This window comes from Electrophorus electricus, chromosome 2 (genome assembly GCF_041902795.1).
Source record: "Electrophorus electricus isolate QZ-2024a chromosome 2, ASM4190279v1, whole genome shotgun sequence".
Classification (NCBI taxonomy): domain Eukaryota; kingdom Metazoa; phylum Chordata; class Actinopteri; order Gymnotiformes; family Gymnotidae; genus Electrophorus; species Electrophorus electricus.
Window position 1 is genome coordinate 27,564,491 of NC_137498.1, and position 18,622 is coordinate 27,583,112.

At 36.5% G+C, this 18,622-nt stretch overlaps 2 protein-coding genes across 11 annotated transcripts; one reads left to right on the forward strand and one right to left on the reverse strand.

Annotated features, from left to right (window-relative positions):
* Positions 1-1,858: 1,858 nt before the first annotated feature.
* LOC113572591 (uncharacterized) lies at positions 1,859-4,453 on the reverse strand. 4 transcript variants are annotated; one of them, XM_027002292.3, is made up of 4 exons: positions 4,359-4,453; positions 4,169-4,201; positions 3,304-3,342; positions 1,859-2,914 (listed from the first exon to the last, which is right to left on the reverse strand). In XM_027002292.3, exon 4 carries the CDS (start codon positions 2,874-2,876, stop codon positions 2,184-2,186), a length of 693 nt encoding a protein of 230 aa, XP_026858093.2. In that variant the 5' UTR covers positions 2,877-2,914; positions 3,304-3,342; positions 4,169-4,201; positions 4,359-4,453; the 3' UTR covers positions 1,859-2,183. The 4 variants fall into 4 exon arrangements, with proteins under 4 accessions (XP_026858093.2, XP_081553827.1, XP_026858094.2 ...); XM_081697701.1 differs by having other exon boundaries at positions 1,859-3,342; XM_027002293.3 differs by lacking the exon at positions 3,304-3,342 and having other exon boundaries at positions 4,359-4,422.
* Positions 3,856-15,877, forward strand: styk1a (serine/threonine/tyrosine kinase 1a). Of its 7 annotated transcripts, none has more exons than XM_081697660.1 (11): positions 3,856-4,143; positions 8,050-8,105; positions 8,680-8,883; positions 10,221-10,364; positions 10,638-10,868; positions 11,503-11,684; positions 12,004-12,084; positions 12,982-13,223; positions 13,307-13,347; positions 13,497-13,593; positions 13,686-15,877. In XM_081697660.1, exons 2-11 carry the CDS (start codon positions 8,051-8,053, stop codon positions 13,879-13,881), a joined length of 1,473 nt encoding a protein of 490 aa, XP_081553786.1. In that variant the 5' UTR covers positions 3,856-4,143; position 8,050; the 3' UTR covers positions 13,882-15,877. The 7 variants fall into 7 exon arrangements, with proteins under 7 accessions (XP_081553786.1, XP_081553809.1, XP_081553789.1 ...); XM_081697658.1 differs by lacking the exon at positions 3,856-4,143 and adding an exon at positions 4,582-4,719; XM_081697672.1 differs by lacking the exon at positions 3,856-4,143 and adding an exon at positions 4,582-4,719 and having other exon boundaries at positions 13,009-13,223.
* The last annotated feature ends 2,745 nt before the right edge of the window (positions 15,878-18,622 follow it).

Below are 18,622 nucleotides of genomic sequence, written 5' to 3' on the forward strand. Positions count from 1 at the left end.
AGTCTTTCTATTTGTGTTAATGACCTACGTTAATAATTCATTCATTAATAATAACAATAATAATTATTGTAGTTATTATTATTTCTGCAGTTACCATGTCTTTCTGCACAAGGTAAATTACCCTGTCCTTCTGTATAAGGTCAAATCTAAACATTGCTACAGGAAGTTCAAAATTAGCAGTCATTTATGTATCATCACTGGGAAATGTCCCAGAGTCCCAGTGACACTGTGGATTTCATCAAGTAGGAAGAAGCCCTCTTCTTGTTTCTTGCTTTGCTCTGTCATATATGATTAAATGAAATTTGTTCCTGACCAGCCCAGACACTATAGTGAAAAATTGCAGAACAACCAAGATTGTAGTAGTAACATGTATCCTGGGGCTTAACACCCAAATGACACAGCATTTAAGTGCACATTAAAGCAAAAGACTATCAGGTGACCAAATACAAATGCACCTTTTGACCATTTCTGATTTGTGTGGGTTTCCCCAAGTAGCATGAAGCCCTGTTTTGTTAAGTTTTACACATAATATGCTATAATCCCTCTAGTGGGTCCTGGGTCTGCTTCTGGGCCTACTTCCAGTGAAACATGCCTTGAACAGCTGTAGGTGAAGCTGACAAGGGTGCATCCTTATAAGAAACCATTTCAATTTGCTTCTCTCCATCTTGAGTTACAGCTGCTCTACTCTGAGGACTTTCCAGACTGCAGAGATCTGTACCCTAATCACAGTGTGAAAGTCCAACAACCCTGTGGAAAAACCTAATTTTCACCACTTTATCATCTTATTCCTTTGGCATATCTTGTGATTATAAGTAAGGATGGAATAAAGTTTGACTCTTAAAACTGAGAACTTCGTACTAGGATTAAGCTCCTGCTTTACCACCACACACCAATTCAGAGATTCCAACACTACCGATGCTAAGATGATCAATTCCTCATGCTCCCTAACAGAGCTGCCACCTTTAGCCCTCAGTACTGGTCTTGGCTGAACTTTGATATCTTGTCCGTGAAAGCCACAAACATAAGTGGAGACAAGACACACTTTTAGCAACACCCACAGTGAATGACTCTGTACCACAAAGTTCAACTCTGATTTAATGTCAAAACTACAGACTTTTTTTTTTTTTGCGGTATTCAGGCACAAATTGGACTGACCAAAACAGCAACCTAACTATATACCTTATAATCCAGCAACACATCCCACAATGTATCCCATGGTATACAGTCACATACTCCCATGATCCCTCAAAGTTGTGTCAGAGAAAAGAGCTGGTCTGATGATCCATAACTAGGGAGGAAACTGCATTGATCCTCCTGCATTCTAGGGGCAACCATCAGGCAAATTTTCCTCTCCAAAAGCAAGTTAGCTGCCTTGCTTAAGGGCACTTCAGCCATGACTATTGTAGGATCAGGGGATTGAACTGCCAACCTTTTGATATTTCTTTGAATATCATTCTGTTTCTGAAGGTTCTTTGTAGTTGCAATGTCAGGAGAAATGGCTAATAAACATTTATTTTAATCCAGAAACCAATCATGTGCATCCTTCATGATTAGCCCCCTTGCAGTCATGAATCATGTGCATTGTGATGTATTAAATTGGGTTCTGGTTGTTGAATGTGGCTTATAGATGTGGATGCACTTACCCTACCATAACATCTGGCTAAAATGTGTCTCATAACACCTCTTTAAGTGGTTTGTGTGAATCTATTTTAAAAGCATCTTAGGTTATGTAACATATGAGAAGCTGACGACAAACACGTGTGTGAAGTAACATTGCCTGAAGTGAGGGACTGTAGAGTATTGGAGACAGAAAGATTGTGAATAGCCATAACAAGAACAAGGAAACAGACAGAGAGGATAACAGAAGTGATTAGCAAGTTTAATATGAATAACAACCAACCATAGAAACAGAAACACACAGAAGAGAATTGACTAACGTAATAAACAAAAGACTAACAGGCTAATGGAAGGGGATGATCAAAAGGAGAAAACAAAAACTAAAAGAAATCAAGACACAAAAGGAAAAACTAACAGAAGAGTAACAGCAAAACTTAAGACAAGCAAGCATGACATACAAAGGAAGGGGAATATGCTGAATCAGAATACTTATGTAGACAAATTAAATTATACTAAAACAGAAAATACAGGTAACAGGAAACAGAACTAAAGGGAAGACTAGAGAGTTACAGACAGACATATGACGCTAAAGCAAAAACACGACAATACTTGCGTATGCTGACAGGGATAGTGTAACCCAGCAAGAAGCGAAGAGAAAAGAGCATGACAGCCAAAGGAATATCCGGCAGATATGGAGGCATGGCTGCGGCTGGCAGTGGGTATGGCAGGTCCAGAGGCATTGCTGCAGTAGGTGAGTCTGAGAGGTCCGGAAGCAGGGCTGCAGCTGGTGGTGGATCTGGCAGGACTGGAGGCACAGCGGTGGGATCTGGAGGCTGGCCCATGAGTTTCATCCTGGGGTCTGGAGGCACAGGAACCGGAACTGGTTGAATGGTGTCCACAATGCCGGGAACAGGAACTGGCATTGTGGCATCTTCCGTGATGGGAACAGAAACTGGGAGGCTGGAGTTTTCCAGGCCGGGAAGAGAAATTGGCTGTAGGTCCAGAGGTGCAGCTGCTGCTGGAGTAGGCATGGATATGCTGGTGGACATGGAGACAGCCACTGGGATAGGATTGCTACAGGGTAAGAACACTGTGGCTGACTGAGAGGCCAACTGGGTGGCCTTAAGAGCCACAGTCTTGCCCCTAGCTGCGGCCTCAGGAATGGGCTGTATGGTGCCCTCAATGCCGGTAACCAGAATAGACTCACCGCTGGGTGGGGCATCTTCCATGCCAGGGGCCGGAGCAATCTCTAGTGGCATGGTGGCCTCAGGCAGCTGATCTAGTGGTATAGTGGCATCTGCAACATGATGCACAGAGAAAGTTGCCTTGGCTATGTAATGCTGACAACCTGCCAACATGAGACATGAGGCATTCACATCCTTGGGCCTTTCCTGCCCTATGAGCCATGTACTCCTGATGCTGCCATTGTGACTTGTAGAGTATGAGCTCATACTCGGAGTCTCAACCTCTTGGACCTGCCTTGCCTCGAGAGCTCATTGTCCTCATAGTGCCAAGTGAGATGATCTGTCTGGTGTGTTCTTGCTGAGAGGATTCTTCTTCACAGCAAAGTGACCACTTACCAGAGAAATGAGTACTTGCTAGGTACTACCTAGGTATTCTAAGTTGACTGGTCATTCTATAAGATATGAGAAGCTGAGGACAAACATATTCATTAAGTAAAATCACCTCAGATGAGGGAGTGTAGAGTATTGGAGGTGAAAAGATCTAGAAAATCCAAAACAAGAGCAAGGAAACAAACATACAGGATAAAACAAGTGATTAGTGAATTTAATATAAACAACAAACAACCAGAGGAACAAAACACACAGAATATAATTGACTAACATAATAAACAAAAGTCTAACAGGCTAATGGGAAGGAGATGATCATCAACAGGAGAAAACAAAAACTAAAGGAAACCAAAATGAAAAACTAACAGAAGAATAACAGCAAAGCATACATTTAAACAAACAAGCATGACACAAAAGAAGGGGAATATGCTGAATCAGAATACTTGTGTAGACAAATGACAAACTATCTTAAAACAGAAAACACAGGTAACAGGAAACAGAACTAAAGGGAAGGCTAGAGAGTTACAGGGAGACATATGAAGCCAAAGGAGAAACAGGGCAATACTTGTGTGTAATGACAGGGGTAGTATAACTAGTAAAAAGCAGGTAGTAAAAAGCAAAGAGAAGAGAGCACGACAGACAAAAAGAATGACCAGCAAACAAGAGATGAGGGTACAAAGCTTAAATAGGATAACTCATGAAAGACAAAGAAGGAACAGCTTGAGATAATAAGAGGAGGAGACAGGGAACCATAGAAACAGAAAAGAACAGGAAAATATGAAAGTGGTCAGGTAGCCAGGGAAACAGGGATTGCTCTGTTACGTGAGCATGACAGGGGCATTTACACCTGTATTTTTACATGGATAATATCTATCTCTCTATTACAACATGGATACAAAAATGGAAATCACAGAACCTAGGAAGGGCCATACAAACACAATCACCAACAACTAAGGTAGGAAAATAAGGGTTATACATACATATGATGATTAGTTGAAAATGAGACTGGAGAGCTGGACACAAGGACGGACAGAGATACACAAACCATCAGACAAAGTAGGGATAAAACTAAACCATGAATGAAAACAAAAGCACATTAATGCCTTGGAAACTGCAATGCCCATGGGAGCAGACAATGACAGAACCTGATATCTGTTATACTAAACTTACTCCATATTAACAACCTGAAGATCACTCTTGCGTGTGAGTTTCAAATCATTTATAACATTATATTAGAATACAAGAATAAGATCAGTAAGGATCGGATAAGAGAGAAACAGGTATGGTGAGGAGGAAACAGAGGTTAGGGCAGGGCTTACTTTGAGGAGAGAAAACAGAAGGACAAAAAAAAGGTTGTGACTGATAGTGAGAACAGCTTCACACAAGGTAAAAACAGTGGTGGATAATATTTTGACAAAGAAGTACAGCTGGCTATGATGGAACATATTCTAAAATATCCCGATAAAAGCAAGCATTGTGGAAAGAGAGCATAAGAAGATGAAATTTACTTCTTTACTACAGAGGATGAAATGTAAGTTTACTTCTGACACTAGTAATATAATATTCTTATTTTACTATATGCACTATAATTAATTGAAATTCATATAGGATAACTCAAGGTCCTGATTTGCAGAAGTTGTTAGTTACAGTCTAAAGAATTACACATTCACTAATGGCATAACACAGGCTTACAAACGAAAGAATATACTATAGTGTACTCTATTCAAGGAGTTAAAATGTTTAATTCTTTGAATGGCTTTTAAATATGTTAGAATCCTGGTGTCTTAAGGATCCAATTATTAATATAGTTTTGCTTTTGTTGGTATTTCATTTATGTGATGAACAGTACTCTCTCTGTGTGTGTATATGTGTGGGTGTGTATTCATGAGCATTCTCATTCTAACATGTCACCATGTCTATGCTTGAGGCAGCAATGCAGATAAACAGGTTGTGTAAGAGACAGAGATGAAGGTAGACCAAAACAAATGTGCTTTAAAATGTACATTTCAGAATGACTAAGCTGTGTAGAAAGGTGTGATGGTATAGCAAGTGCTGGAGAAATAAGTGGAATGCCTGTTGGTTTGCACAATACAAAACATTTAAAATGTTGCAATGCCACATACCATGAGATATGTAATAATGTTACATGTTGTATGTAATATGAAATTACTCTATGTAATGTCAGTGGACAATGTTTCATTTAAACTTTGGAGGGAACACACTGCTCACATCACCCAACCAAATTTTTTATATTTTATGTTCAATAAAACCTAGATTATGCAATATATGTATATAAGGAATGCCATTTAACATTTCTCCTACCTTATTAATTGCATAACATTTGTGAGCATATGTTATCACTAGACCATAGGAGTATTTTGAGATTCATCACATTTCCTGATGAGCTGGTTTTTGTTTTGGGTCTTGTTCCCCTGGTTTACTGAGAGTTGCAGCATATGCTACTGCTGTTGCCCAGGAGATGGGGGAGGGTGCGGGGTGAGGCAGATGAGAGGAACTGTAACACTTTCACCCCATTGACTTGAATAGGCCTGCTATATATATATATATATATATATATATATATATATATATATATATATATATATATATATATATATATATGCAAGCATATTGTAATTACCTTTGGGTCACCAAACCACACAACTGAATGAAAATAAGAAATGTTCTGTAAGGGATTCATATTCCAGAAACATTGCATATATAACATGGCAGTTGTACAAAATGATCTGATTCAGTTCATACTGTATTTTTATATAATAAACACTCAAAATGTTTTACAATATACAGGTAGTAGTAGTAGTAATAATAATAATAATAATAATAATAATAAGAAGAAGAAGAAGAAGAAGAAGAAGAAGAAGAAGAAGAAGACAAAGAATATATTTAAAAAATGAAAAAGTAAATTAAAACAATCATAATACATTTTGAAAAATGTAAAACTACAATATTATTTAACGGATAAAATATCAACATCCAATGAGTCACAGAAACTGATAAAGCAGAATATATATAAAATGCTGTACCATATTGTGACAGCATATTACAGGAAGCAGCCTCTCTGACTTTCTTATGCTTAACTTTGGAGCATGTCATAGATTAAAAGGCCTGAGAGCATGTCTTAGCATATTTTGACAAAATAATCAGCAATATAATTGATGGTAGTCAAAAAGTTTTTAAAAGCAGTAAAATAATTTTAAACATAATCTTAGAAAATAGAACTGAATTTAGCATACAGTGCTATTTTCTGAACTTTTCTTTTTCTTTTAGTCAGGATTCAAGCAGTAGTAGAAGAGACTTTGTCATCTGTCAGTTGTGTCAATTGTGTCATTTGTGTAACTGGGGAAGCTGACACCAGGCTCACAAAGTGGAAGTATATATAAATAGAAAAGGACCAAGAATTGCTCCTTGTAAAACACTACATCTTCTGATATTTGAAGGTTATTTGAGAATGATTTGCATGTCCATCATGTTCTAGCTAAAAGTAGTACCAGGAAGCAGTTCAGAATAGGACCAGAGTTGCAACACAATTTTCAAGACAATGTAATAAAAAATGATGATCTTTCGTGTCAAATGTCCTGAGAGTATACTGAGTATCAAATGACCAATTATTTTTACTTAAATATATTTGCATATTTAAGAATGAGATATTTAGATCTGTCAAAGGTAATTATATATATGGTCAGATATATATATATATATATATATATATATATATATATATATATATATATATATATATATATGTTAAGTAGATCATCTGAGCTGATCATCTTGTCATGAAGTCTACTCATCAATTAAAAAAAAAAAGAAAACATCTTATTTCTGACCAGACTGGAACAAGTAAACAGCACTATACTCTATGTAATTTATATTTATAGTAAGAATACTCCTGCCACAATTAGCGATTATAATAGATAGGAACTCTATTATAGTGTTCTGACAGAAACAGGCATTTTATTTAAATTTGAACTTACTTGGAATGTGTATTTTCTGACATACTAGTTGTACAGCCCTACCTACAGGGCTGTGGTTTTCTAAGAGAGGACAAGATTCATTGGCCAGTTGTGTCCAAATATTAGACATGCACATGTGGGCATTTGCACTGCATGAGAAATTTATGCTTGTAGTATATAACCTACATGTAAATTGATATATTTTCACATAAATATTGAGTCCTGCAAAAAAAAAAACAAAAAAAAAACAAAAACAAAAAAAAAACAAAACAAAATGATTACAGTAAACAGTAAAAGCAGTATTATACAAGAATTGTAAATCCTCTGAAGACTTAAGAACCAAATCTAAAATGACCTGAACCTTGAGCCTCAAGTGAGGAAATTGGATGCTGTATAAAATCAAACTTAACACTATTGTTCATTAGGTTAAAAAAGTTGGGAATTTTCAATGATAAATTTACTTACATTTGCATTTTAATTTTAATAACAGTGTTATTTTAAATCCATTACAAACCAAGAAAGATATTGTGGTCCAAACATTAAACTTTGCAAACAAGTGTTGAAGTTCACTGAAAATAAAATTAGTTATGATTTGTAGCAGTAATTTCCAGTCTGTCTGACAGATGCAAGTCAGTGGTCCTTTTACAAAATCAGGCACCAGGTCCAAATAGCAGTGTGTTAGATTAATGACTGCTATACACGGTCTCTCCAAACTTCTATATCTGGCTTTTTCTGAGAGGGGTCCCAAATTCCTGTCATGCTGCGTCCGGCCACTCATGATGAGTAGCTTGCTTAGTTCCCATGCCTAATTATAATTCAATGTTTGGCAGAAGTATCCAACCAATCTCATTATCAGATGGTGATACTGAGTTGCTTTCTTCTGACAGCATGTCCAATTCATCTAATGTAACAAGCCTCTGTGATTCAGGGGACAGGATATGTGGTAAGCAGCTGCTTCTCTTCTCTTATCATTGTCTACTTCCTGTTCCTTCTGTCCTTCCTATAAGGGGATTTGGTTTCAGTCCCTCCAATTCAGAAGAAATTTATCACCTCAGAAAAAGATCTGGCTAAAATCCATCGTAATATAATTGCCTGAACTGAAATTGAACTGATTGGCATTGATTCCAGTGCTCTTTAAGTCCTTTTGGAGTTTTAGCCTTCTGTGATGTTTTGTCAGAAATCTCCAAATTCTTTCTAATGTAAGAGAAGTGATCAAAGCTCACATACCACACAAGTTAATGTTTAATACATCCTGTGATTTACTGTATGTAAGACTAGTAGCATAGAAATAGAAACTAGCATAAAATATCACCTGACAAGGGATTTACTATGACATCTTGCTGGAATGTCACTGCCATTTTGCTTGACAGATAGTTTCAGATTGAGTGATCAAGGCTTGGCCCAGTGTAATGAAGCTGAAAATGTATTTTTGATGTAGTTTATGTGATATGTTTGGTTTAAAGTATTAAAGTGAAATCAAAATTCCTATCTACCACGTTTTCCATCCTCTCTGTCAGTGGTACGAGAGTACGAAAAAGAAATCATTGTGGTTCCAGTACTACTGCTAGTGGCTTTCCTGAGTACCCTGCTTGCTCTGTGTCTATTGAGACTGAGGTCTAAGAAAGATTTTCAGACTGTAACAACACAGAAACATCAAACACACAACCACCATGCACCCAGACATCACCATCGCAACAGACAGCACCTGCAAGGCATTGAAGGTAAGATTGCTGTTCTTCTATTAGGAATTTCTCTTAGCTGTTTTATTTGTTTTCTTAGATGTTGTCACTAGTCCTACACATACAAAATGAGAACTAGAAGTGTAATAATAATAAATATAGTCACAAGCGGCAATCCTCAGGGTCCAAGCACTGTCTAGTAAGTTGTGCAAATCTTATTGTAGTATACAAAAAATTCCAGTAACTGTTATATATAATCAGATTTAACCCTTGGTGGTCAAGGGGTGCACCAGTGCATTTTTTATGTTTTGTGATGTTTTCATCTTTTCAATAAGAAATATTTTTCAAACATTTCTTGAATCTGTGGAATCTGCCCTTTCAATTTTGTCAATAGTTGGAATAAATAGCCTATAGGTTAATATAGAGGTTAGATAAGAGGTTAGATAAATTGCCCCTCCCAACTCTAAGGGCAATTTCTTTTTTTATTGTTTTTGCATATGTTATTAAATTCACTTTAAAGGTTCTTACTTATAGCATGATACCTATATGTTTCATATCAAAATGTTCAGACCAATTTCAGCTTTCTTCCTACTGAGGTACCATTTGACCTAGAGCACAGCATAAAGAAATAATATGGCCATAAACCTGAAAATATGAGGTTCAATTTTAAAAATGTATCATATTTCATCTGAAAACATACCTTTACTCATGTGAACCACCTGATTTAGTGTTTGAAATAAGTTTACCAAAGGGTTTGGGTCGTAAAAGGAGTCAAATATATAAATTTAATAAAGTAACGAATAAAGTAATAAAGTGTGTGTGATATATATATATATATATATATATATATATATATATATATATATATATGCTATACTAGCTTACTTTCACACAAAACACTTTAACAAAGGACACTTTTACTAATGGACTGGTCAGATTTGTCAAAAAAAAGTCATGACAAGTGTATTAGAAATCAATTTTATGAATTTTGCACAGAAGCAGCAATATTTGAGACCATGGCACACCCAAGCATAATTGACTTGCAGATGTAAGTGGTATTGTGTTCTAGATCGGTGATATAAGATGGTGCCAGACCATTAAAGTTCAAAAAACAAATAAGACCTTGCAATGAATCCAGAAATGTAGATTTTAGAGCTAAAATTTTTGCAATTAAGCTTTGGCTAAATCTAAAATGATGGGGCCTCATCCCAGTCCTTTAAAATTAGTTGGTCCTCATGTTTTCAGTAGCTTTGTCTTCAATAAGCATAGAGATGAGAGACAGTTCGACACATTTAATTAATTTTACCTCCATGAAATAAAGCCTTATTTTCTGTTGTGTACTTTATGTATTATTCTGTTTCATACTTGATACATAACAGCTCCTACAGAGCTAAACCCCTTGGAGTATGAGGCTGTTCCTATGACAGCCAAAGCTGTAACAACACACAGTCAACAAGCACACAATCACCACCATACACTCAGACAGCACCGCAGCAGCAGACAGCACTTGCAGGGTATTGATGGTAAGATTGTGGTGGTGGTGGTTGTTTACCTCCTTTAAAGCCTTATTTTTTGTTTGGTACTTTATTATTCTATTTATGCAGTTGCATTTAACATTAGGTTTATATACAGTATAATAATTTAGAAAATAGAAAATACAGGTTTTTCTAAATATAATAAATGTATATATTTATTTAGTATACATTTTATACATACATTAGTACACATCTAAGACTATTGCAACTTCTTCAATTGCTTCTGTTTTGCTTTTCTCTTTTCCACATGATTACTAACAGCCCCTCCAGAGCTCAACCCATTGGAGTCTGAGGCTGTACCTATAACAGCTCAAACACAGAATGACAGGCCCTGGCCACAGATGTCTACTGAGATGTCTACTGAGATACAACATGGCTCCTTTCAGCAAATCACCCCACTGACCCTCTCCTTCACAGTGCACCCCAATAAGAGTGTAACTCTCTACCATGCCATTAAGGACCAGAGGGCAGTCATCTTACGAGTGCTCAAAGGTACAAACATGGTTAGATAAGAGACAACTGAAATAAGTTTGATAAGAGTTCTAATCCCTGAATAGCAATATAAAACATACCTAAAGTCCTTTAAAAAAAACCTCATCCTGTTTTGTAAATCAGGTAGGAAAAGAATATTTGTGTCAAGTAAAGCCTACTACATAGAGAAAACATCAGTAAATAACCTTGGATGAGAGTAAATATATCATTCACCCTTAATAGTTTAATGGTATTTTTGTGGTGTACCAGTTTTGAGCTAAAACAGTTAGGTTCACTGAGAAGAGTTCTGGCCAAAGGGAGTTTGTCTGATGGACAAGTCGGGCTAGAAAATGCAACTTTTTCCATTGCAACTTTTGGTTACACAGTAATTATAAAAACAACACATTTGTGAACATTTATTACAGAATGTCTATAAAGTTGAACTCTAAAGAAAGACTTCCTACAGAGCTGGTGTATGTGACAAAAATTCTAAATGTATCAATAAAATAGTAGTTCCTGGTCAAAGTGCAACAGCAAAGATTTTCCTTGAAAATGAATGAATAATTACAAATATGTTATTCACTTTTTTTTTTTTAAACCTTACACACACTTTACACATAGTCATCCTTATTTCTAATATTTTTCTCTGCCAAAGCTACAGCCAATACCAAAGAGCACCAGGCCTTCTTGGGCTTTGCCCACTTCTTGTCTGACCTGGGGCCCCACCCATGCTTGCCCCTTCTGCTTGGGCCTGTAACAGTGGGGCCACCATTGATTATGGTGATGGAGGAACTAGTCAACAGAGACCTGCTAGGGTTCTTATGGAGATACAGACAGGTGTAGTATGCTACGTGTGTCTGTGTGTGTGTGTGTGTGTGTGTGTGTGTGTGTGTGTGTGTGTGTGTGTGTGTGTGTGTGTGTGTGTGTGTGTGTGTGTGTGTGTGTGTGTGTGTGTGTGTGTGTATGTATGCATGTATGTATGTGTGTATATATATATATATAGTTTCCAGTGAAACAAAACATTTCAGACAGAGGTCCTTCAAAATGAAGCACTTGCTGATGACAAATCGCATTCCAAAATGTACACTGCTGTTATTATCTTTGTCCAATCACTGTTTGCATTCAATTATTTGCATTTACTCTATCTACCCCACAGGAACATGCACACAGGACAGCTACATGCAACATAACAGAGAAACAAATTTTCATTATGGGAGGACATATCGCCTCAGCTTTGGTAAGTGCTTATTCACATCTGGTAATGTTTACTTTATTTAACAGTGATACTTTAATGTAGGCATGTTTTAAGAACACTGTTATATGATACAAACATACTACTTGAATAGTAGCATCTTAAGATGTACAAAAGTGTGATAAAGATCAAAGCATTTTTAAGAGATATCGTTGGCCATTCTTAATAAAACGCACTGCAAATGACAGGTAGTTTTATCTTGCATGGATTTAAGTGTAGTAAAAAATTTGTTTAAATATTACCAAAGCTAAAGTTTTGCCATTGATAAATGTTTAAAAGTATATATTGTGTTATAAAAAAATGACTTTGGGTGAAGTACTTCATTAATTAATTCCCACAAAATCACCTACCATTCCAGAGCACCAGAGTGAAATTTAGCATAGACCTTTAAACTCTCATTTGGCTATATGATATTTCCAGGCAAATACTTTGACAGATGATGGTTCCTTACTGTTCTTTATTTTAAGTGCTAAGTTGTTGCTCAGAAAATCAGCATTTTGCATTAGCATTCTTCATCTTATGCAACTAAAATTCCTCTTTTAATGGCAATAATCTATAGTGCGTAGTTCAGTTACCTTCTTCAAATGTGTCCCCTGTCACCATAGCTAAAAAAATATTGGGCTCCCAGTCTGATGGACAACTTTATAGGTAATCAACCAGCTTTGCAAAATAATGGCCATCAAGAGGTTATTGATCTAGTGACTACCAAGTCTTTTTTCCTTTTCTGGATCATTTTTGCTCATGGCTCCTCAGTTGACAATTCATCTAATCAGAGCCTATTGTTTACATTGCTTTTTTTTTATTATAGTAAGATAACAGTTTTCCGGCCTATGATGTCAAAGCCTCTTTCTATCACAATATCACATTATGGCCGTATTACAGTTTTACAACATACTTATCTGGAAACAGGAGTTTCTGCACAGCAAGAACTGTACCCATGGAAATGTTCGGGCACGGAGTGTCCTAGTTGGTCAAGACCTGTCTGTGAAGCTATGGGGATTCGGCCCAGCATTCCACAGGAGGATGGAGGCAGGTTCTTCAGCAGAAATCGAAGTAATGGAGATGAGGAAGTGGCAAGCTCCAGAGGTGTTAGCTCATCGCCCTGTTAGTCACAGCAGTGATATGTGAGTGGAGCTAGAGTAATCTTGTTTATTGACTTTAGGTTTTGGGTATATGGCCATATTAATCTTTTTTCTCTCACATGCAGATGGTCATTTGGCATCTTGCTATACGAAATGGTGACATTTGGTGAGTTTATTTCAAATAGTCATTTCAGATTTTGAACCTCCATGTATGAATCTCAACTTTCATTTTGTTTAATACAAAGTTAAATTTTCAAATCTCCTATAAGAATTTGGGGTTCTTAACATGAGTTACTAATTTTCTTTCATTCACAGGTGAACCACCCTTCCCCAAAATCATGGCTTGTGAACTCCTGCAACACTTACAGAGGGGAAAATCCCTACAGAGACCAGCAAACTGCTCAATCTCACTGTACGTAAAAGATAGACACACAAACACACAATTCTAGAAACAGAATTCAAACTAGAATTTCTTATATTGCTGTAATATCTATAAACGCTTAGATACTCCAACATGAAGGCCTGTTGTCAGTGGAGACCACAGGACCGACCTACTCTGACTGATCTGATTTCAAAACTCAAGCAAGGGGGGAGGAGAGCCAATGACAGGGTAATGCTACGAGTGCCTGAGCCAATAGACATGGAAAAGTACATGCGGGAAGCGGGCTATGGAGAGCGTTACAACTATGCTTTTCTCTAATATATATATATATATATATATATATATATATATATATATATATATATATATATATATATATATATATTGATTAACATTGATTAAGCAGTATTCAGTACATGAGAATGATCTATCATATTTTTGTATTCTAAATCTAGCACCACCTAAACGTCATAAGTAAAATACAAATTGGGTAAGATGAGCGGATCTGATCTAGCCCCAGTGCTATACTGCAACTTGATGTGGCATTGAACTTGATGTAAACATTCCACTGTGTTAAAAAATACATCAATTTTTTTGTAAAACAAAAAAATATATATATTTTTGATTGTTAGAAAAAAAATCACTATTGCTCAAACTCACTGTACGTAAAAGATAGACACACAAACACACAATTCCAGAAACAATTCAAACTAGAATTTCTTATATTGCTGTGAATGAGTTTGACTTAGAATAAAAGCCTATTGAAATATATATATATATATATATATATATATATATATATATATATATATATATATATATATATATTCAATAGGCTTTTATTCTAACAGTCATGTCAGTTATAAGTAAATAAATAGTTGACTGATAAAGAACATTAAAACAATAGTTCTGATTGGACAGGAAACATTCTATGAGTATAGCATCACTGGAACTTTTAACTATACATGTATGCCTCCACTTTACAGATTTGTTCTATTAACCATTATTACATTAACAATCTATATATCTTAAATTATAACAAACTTTGCGCTGCAAAGATGAACATATTTCCACAAATAATATTTGAGTTAAATTCTGAATTCGCTTTTGAATTCTGAACAACTAAAGGGCACTTGTAGAATTTTTGTACAAAGCCAAACCACATGCTGCTATATTGATTACCAGCATGGATACTATTCAATCATAAGCATGAACTAGAGTGTGATATTGCTTAATTTACCTAATGCTTGCAATAATAAATAAAACTCCAATATAAATGATTTTATCAGACACAATACAGTCAGGGGCATCACAACTATGGGGGATGGAGTTTTGCTGTAATACAAGATTCTAGCTACCAAGTGAAAGTGTGAATAACTCCATGTTTTGCACCATCTCATGCACCACTGAATTTTCTACTATAGAACTGTACCTATAGAACTGTAATCATAACATGTGGCATTAGCTGTTGAATTTCAGTTGCTGTGCATAAACATACCTGTTCAATGAGTCCCTTAAATCTACCTGAATACATAATTTACCAGTTTCTACTGACAGGTTTGAGGACTTGTTGCAGCATAAACTGTGATATTTGCTTTAAGATGAATATCTTGTTCATCTGTTTTGTTTCCAAAGAAAAAAGTTCATATTTGTGATATACCTGGTTTTTAAGAAAGACATGAAAATGGATTCAGTGGTGGAACAGATGCTAGTGTGGCACTTATAATGCACACAGTGCAGCCTGAATATGGAGGCGATTCACAGCCCAACATCCCCCTCCCTTAAGTTGTTCATCTTAACAAAGAGTGGCTACAATGTTAATGATTCAGCCTTAACAACTGGAATGATTCTTACCTTGGAAAGCAATCATATTTGCAGACAGTCTGCCAAAAGAAATGCAAATGACATGTTCTTTTGTATATTTATATTATCAACCTAAAACCTTAATGAAGTCTTCACTGTTTCTAAAGTGTTTCTATGCTTTAAAAGTGTTTCTATACTTTTCTACACTACAAAGTGTTTCTATACCATTTGAGAGAAAAATAAGTGAATCACCCCTGTCTTACTTAATCTGCAGAAAAATCAGTTAGTGGTGTCAATTCCACTAAAAAGATGAAACATAATTCTGATGCATGATCTGGATTACAGCTATCAGACATGTATGTGACCTCTTCAAAGGCTATGTTCACATTACAAGTCTCATTGTTCGAGACTTGACAGATTTTTTTCCGCAATCTTGACAGTTCATATTCAGAATTGCAAGTGACCTGTATCTGTGAGCAAATACTAAATAAATAAATAATAAATATTATTAGTACCAGTAGTATTTCCTATTTTTTCAAGGGGAAACTACTCACCTCTCTCTCCTAGACCCCCTCCCCCTCCACACACACTTTTATAAAGTTTCATTTACCATATAGTGTTTTGTTGTTGTCTGTTAAAGTGAGAGTGTCAATGCTAACAACGCAGACTGTCATAGAAATGCACACATAAAAAAAGGAAAACAGGTGTGTTAAAATCAAATGTCTGGTACATTGTTAAGAGGCAAGTGTAAATAAAGGCACAGGTTAGTTTTATGTATCATGAGTGACAGTATATTTATAACATGTGTCAGGACATGTCTGTCCATAGAAACTTTCATACATATCTGTATGATAGTAAGTGTGCTTCCTGGGAATTGACCCTATCATTTTTGGTACTACCACCATGCTCTACCAGGTGAGTTACTGGAAATCTGTAGTTGGCATCTTATTTTACAGCATTTAGCTGACACCTTTTATCCAAAGACTTGCAATTATGACTGAGTACAATACGAGTAATTGAGGGTTAAGGGCCTTGCTCAGGGGCCTAACAGTGGCAATATAGCAGCAGTGGGGCTTGAACCAGCAACCTTCCAATTACAAGTCAAGTGCCTTAACCACTAAGATAACACTGCCCCGGCTTAAGTTTCATGTTGTCCCTATGGGAATACTGACCTCTAGTAGTACAAGCAAGGAGATGCAGCCATGGTCCAATGGCTGTAATAATAATTTACCACTTTTCTAGTGCAGTCTTAGTATTGTGATGAGGCTTGATTCTTGTATTTGATTCCTGTCAGGAAACATTTTAACTGTTGTGCTACACCCTAAGATCCATGAGCTTAGAAATAAAGGGAAAATTTGAAATTGGCTTATAGTATGACACTGTACAAGTATCAGTTAGTTTTCTTAATCAACAGTTTGATCAGCCAATTTGAGACCTTTAGGAACAGACCCAAAACAGAGGAATGAATTTACTTTGGGACATAGGCGTACAGAGGGAACAAGAGGTGAGGATAAATGAAAAGAGTCTTTACTCTCCATGTCTTATGAGAATAAAAAAGAACAAGCTGCAAGACAGTGGCAAAAAATAAAAGAGAAACAATTCAGAATACAGCCTTGCACTGATGAAGATCCGAAGGTGGCTTGGTAGTTTGATAATGTGCGTCGGTGACGTAAGGAACCTGTGGGCTTAAAGTAGTGACACAGAAAGCAAGGAATAGGTGAGGAACTTTAATACACTGGTGATTGGGACCAGGGAAGGTGCAGTGAGTAGGTATATAAAAGAGTGGGCATGTCCTTCCTGCTGAATGGCTGGCCTACACTGATAGAACCCACCCTTGACAATCCCACCAGCCACCCGGAGTGTGGTCTCCCAGGCCAACAAGGAGCAGGCCTCTCTGGATGTTCTCCGTGAAATGAGGCAACAAGGTAGGGATCCAGGTTCTGGTAAGATGTTATATTTATATATTTCTGAGTCCCTAATTGTCTATTCTATGGCTCCATAACCTTATATGGAGACAATCAATGGCATATAATAAGTTTGGCTCCAACTGCAATCACAAAGTGGCTAATTTAAACCAAACAAACATTGTTAGAATAAATCTGTAATGCATACATTTGCATTTTCCCCCCCAAAGTCTGACTGTGCAAAGATGCATTTATTTATTTACACATTTACATGATGTTCTTTCTAGTGTTTTCCACTGTAGTGTAACAAGAGTGGCTCACAGAGATGAGGCACCAATAACACTCAGTGTGCAGGTATGAATTTTTAATAAAAATAGGAGCACAATAAGGGGCTAGGCAATGGGCAAAGTCCTGGGAGCAAAAACAAAATTAGACACCAGAAAAGCTACAGAGAAAAACCGGTAATGTCAAAAACACAGGAACAGTCCCGAGGCATAAAGATGGCTGGCAATGAAAACGCCTTGATATGCAGACAAGAATAGTTAGCAATACATCACACTGAATGAAGTGACTAGTGGTTATAAGTAGGAAGGCCGATGAAGTGAGTAGTGACTGTAGCTATGGTAACCAGACTAATACTCTTTTGCTGACACCTACTTGACTCAGACCCCTTATGTAATTGTTATTTATAATATAATGTGGCTGTTTATTATTCATTGTCAGTTTTCATTTCAGCTAAATTTCTGTTTCTGCCCTGTCTTATGTTTTGTATTCTCTGCCTATTGTCTGCAGCTGGGCCATGTTCTTTTGTTAACCTGTGTTCCTGTTTTTGTTGGGAAGGGTTGCATTGTATTGTGAGTTCCTTAGTTTGAGATTTTCTGTCCAATTTAGTTGTTTTCCACTTAACATGTTTTGTCTACCAGTATTCTGACCCTCGACCATATTCACTGATTACTCTTAATAAAGATCATTATAACTTGCACTCATGTTCTGCTTTGTCTCACTCCATTAACACATGCACAGTTTTAATGGCAAATATTTTTGGAGTTCAGTTGTTGCCCATCAGCACATAATGCATTACAAAGTCAATCAGTACTATCACACATAAAATGACACAGGATACAAGCAAAGCACTAGAACTGTAGCAGGCATTTGAATATGTACACAAACATGCTGTTCTTTTATCATACATGTATCGATGTACACAATTTCACATAGCCAACATTGTTTTGAACAGTAATAAGACCAGACAGCACTTTTAGACAAAGCAAACAAAAACTGAACAAACTTTTTCAAGATGCATCATACCAGCTTTGGGCCTGAAGTGCTGATGAAATTGACAACCATTGTGA

Excerpts from the sequence above, each read along its gene's own strand:
- LOC113572591 (XM_081697701.1), bottom strand. The coding sequence starts at position 3,068 with ATGAGCTCATACTCTACAAGTCACAATGGCAGCATCAGGAGTACATGG.
- styk1a (XM_081697660.1), top strand. The coding sequence starts at position 8,051 with ATGTCCAATTCATCTAATGTAACAAGCCTCTGTGATTCAGGGGACAGG. Across the intron at positions 10,365-10,637 it reads GCACTTGCAGGGTATTGATG|CCCCTCCAGAGCTCAACCCA; the intron begins GTAAGATTGTGG and ends GATTACTAACAG. Across the intron at positions 11,685-12,003 it reads TCTTATGGAGATACAGACAG|GAACATGCACACAGGACAGC; the intron begins GTGTAGTATGCT and ends TCTACCCCACAG.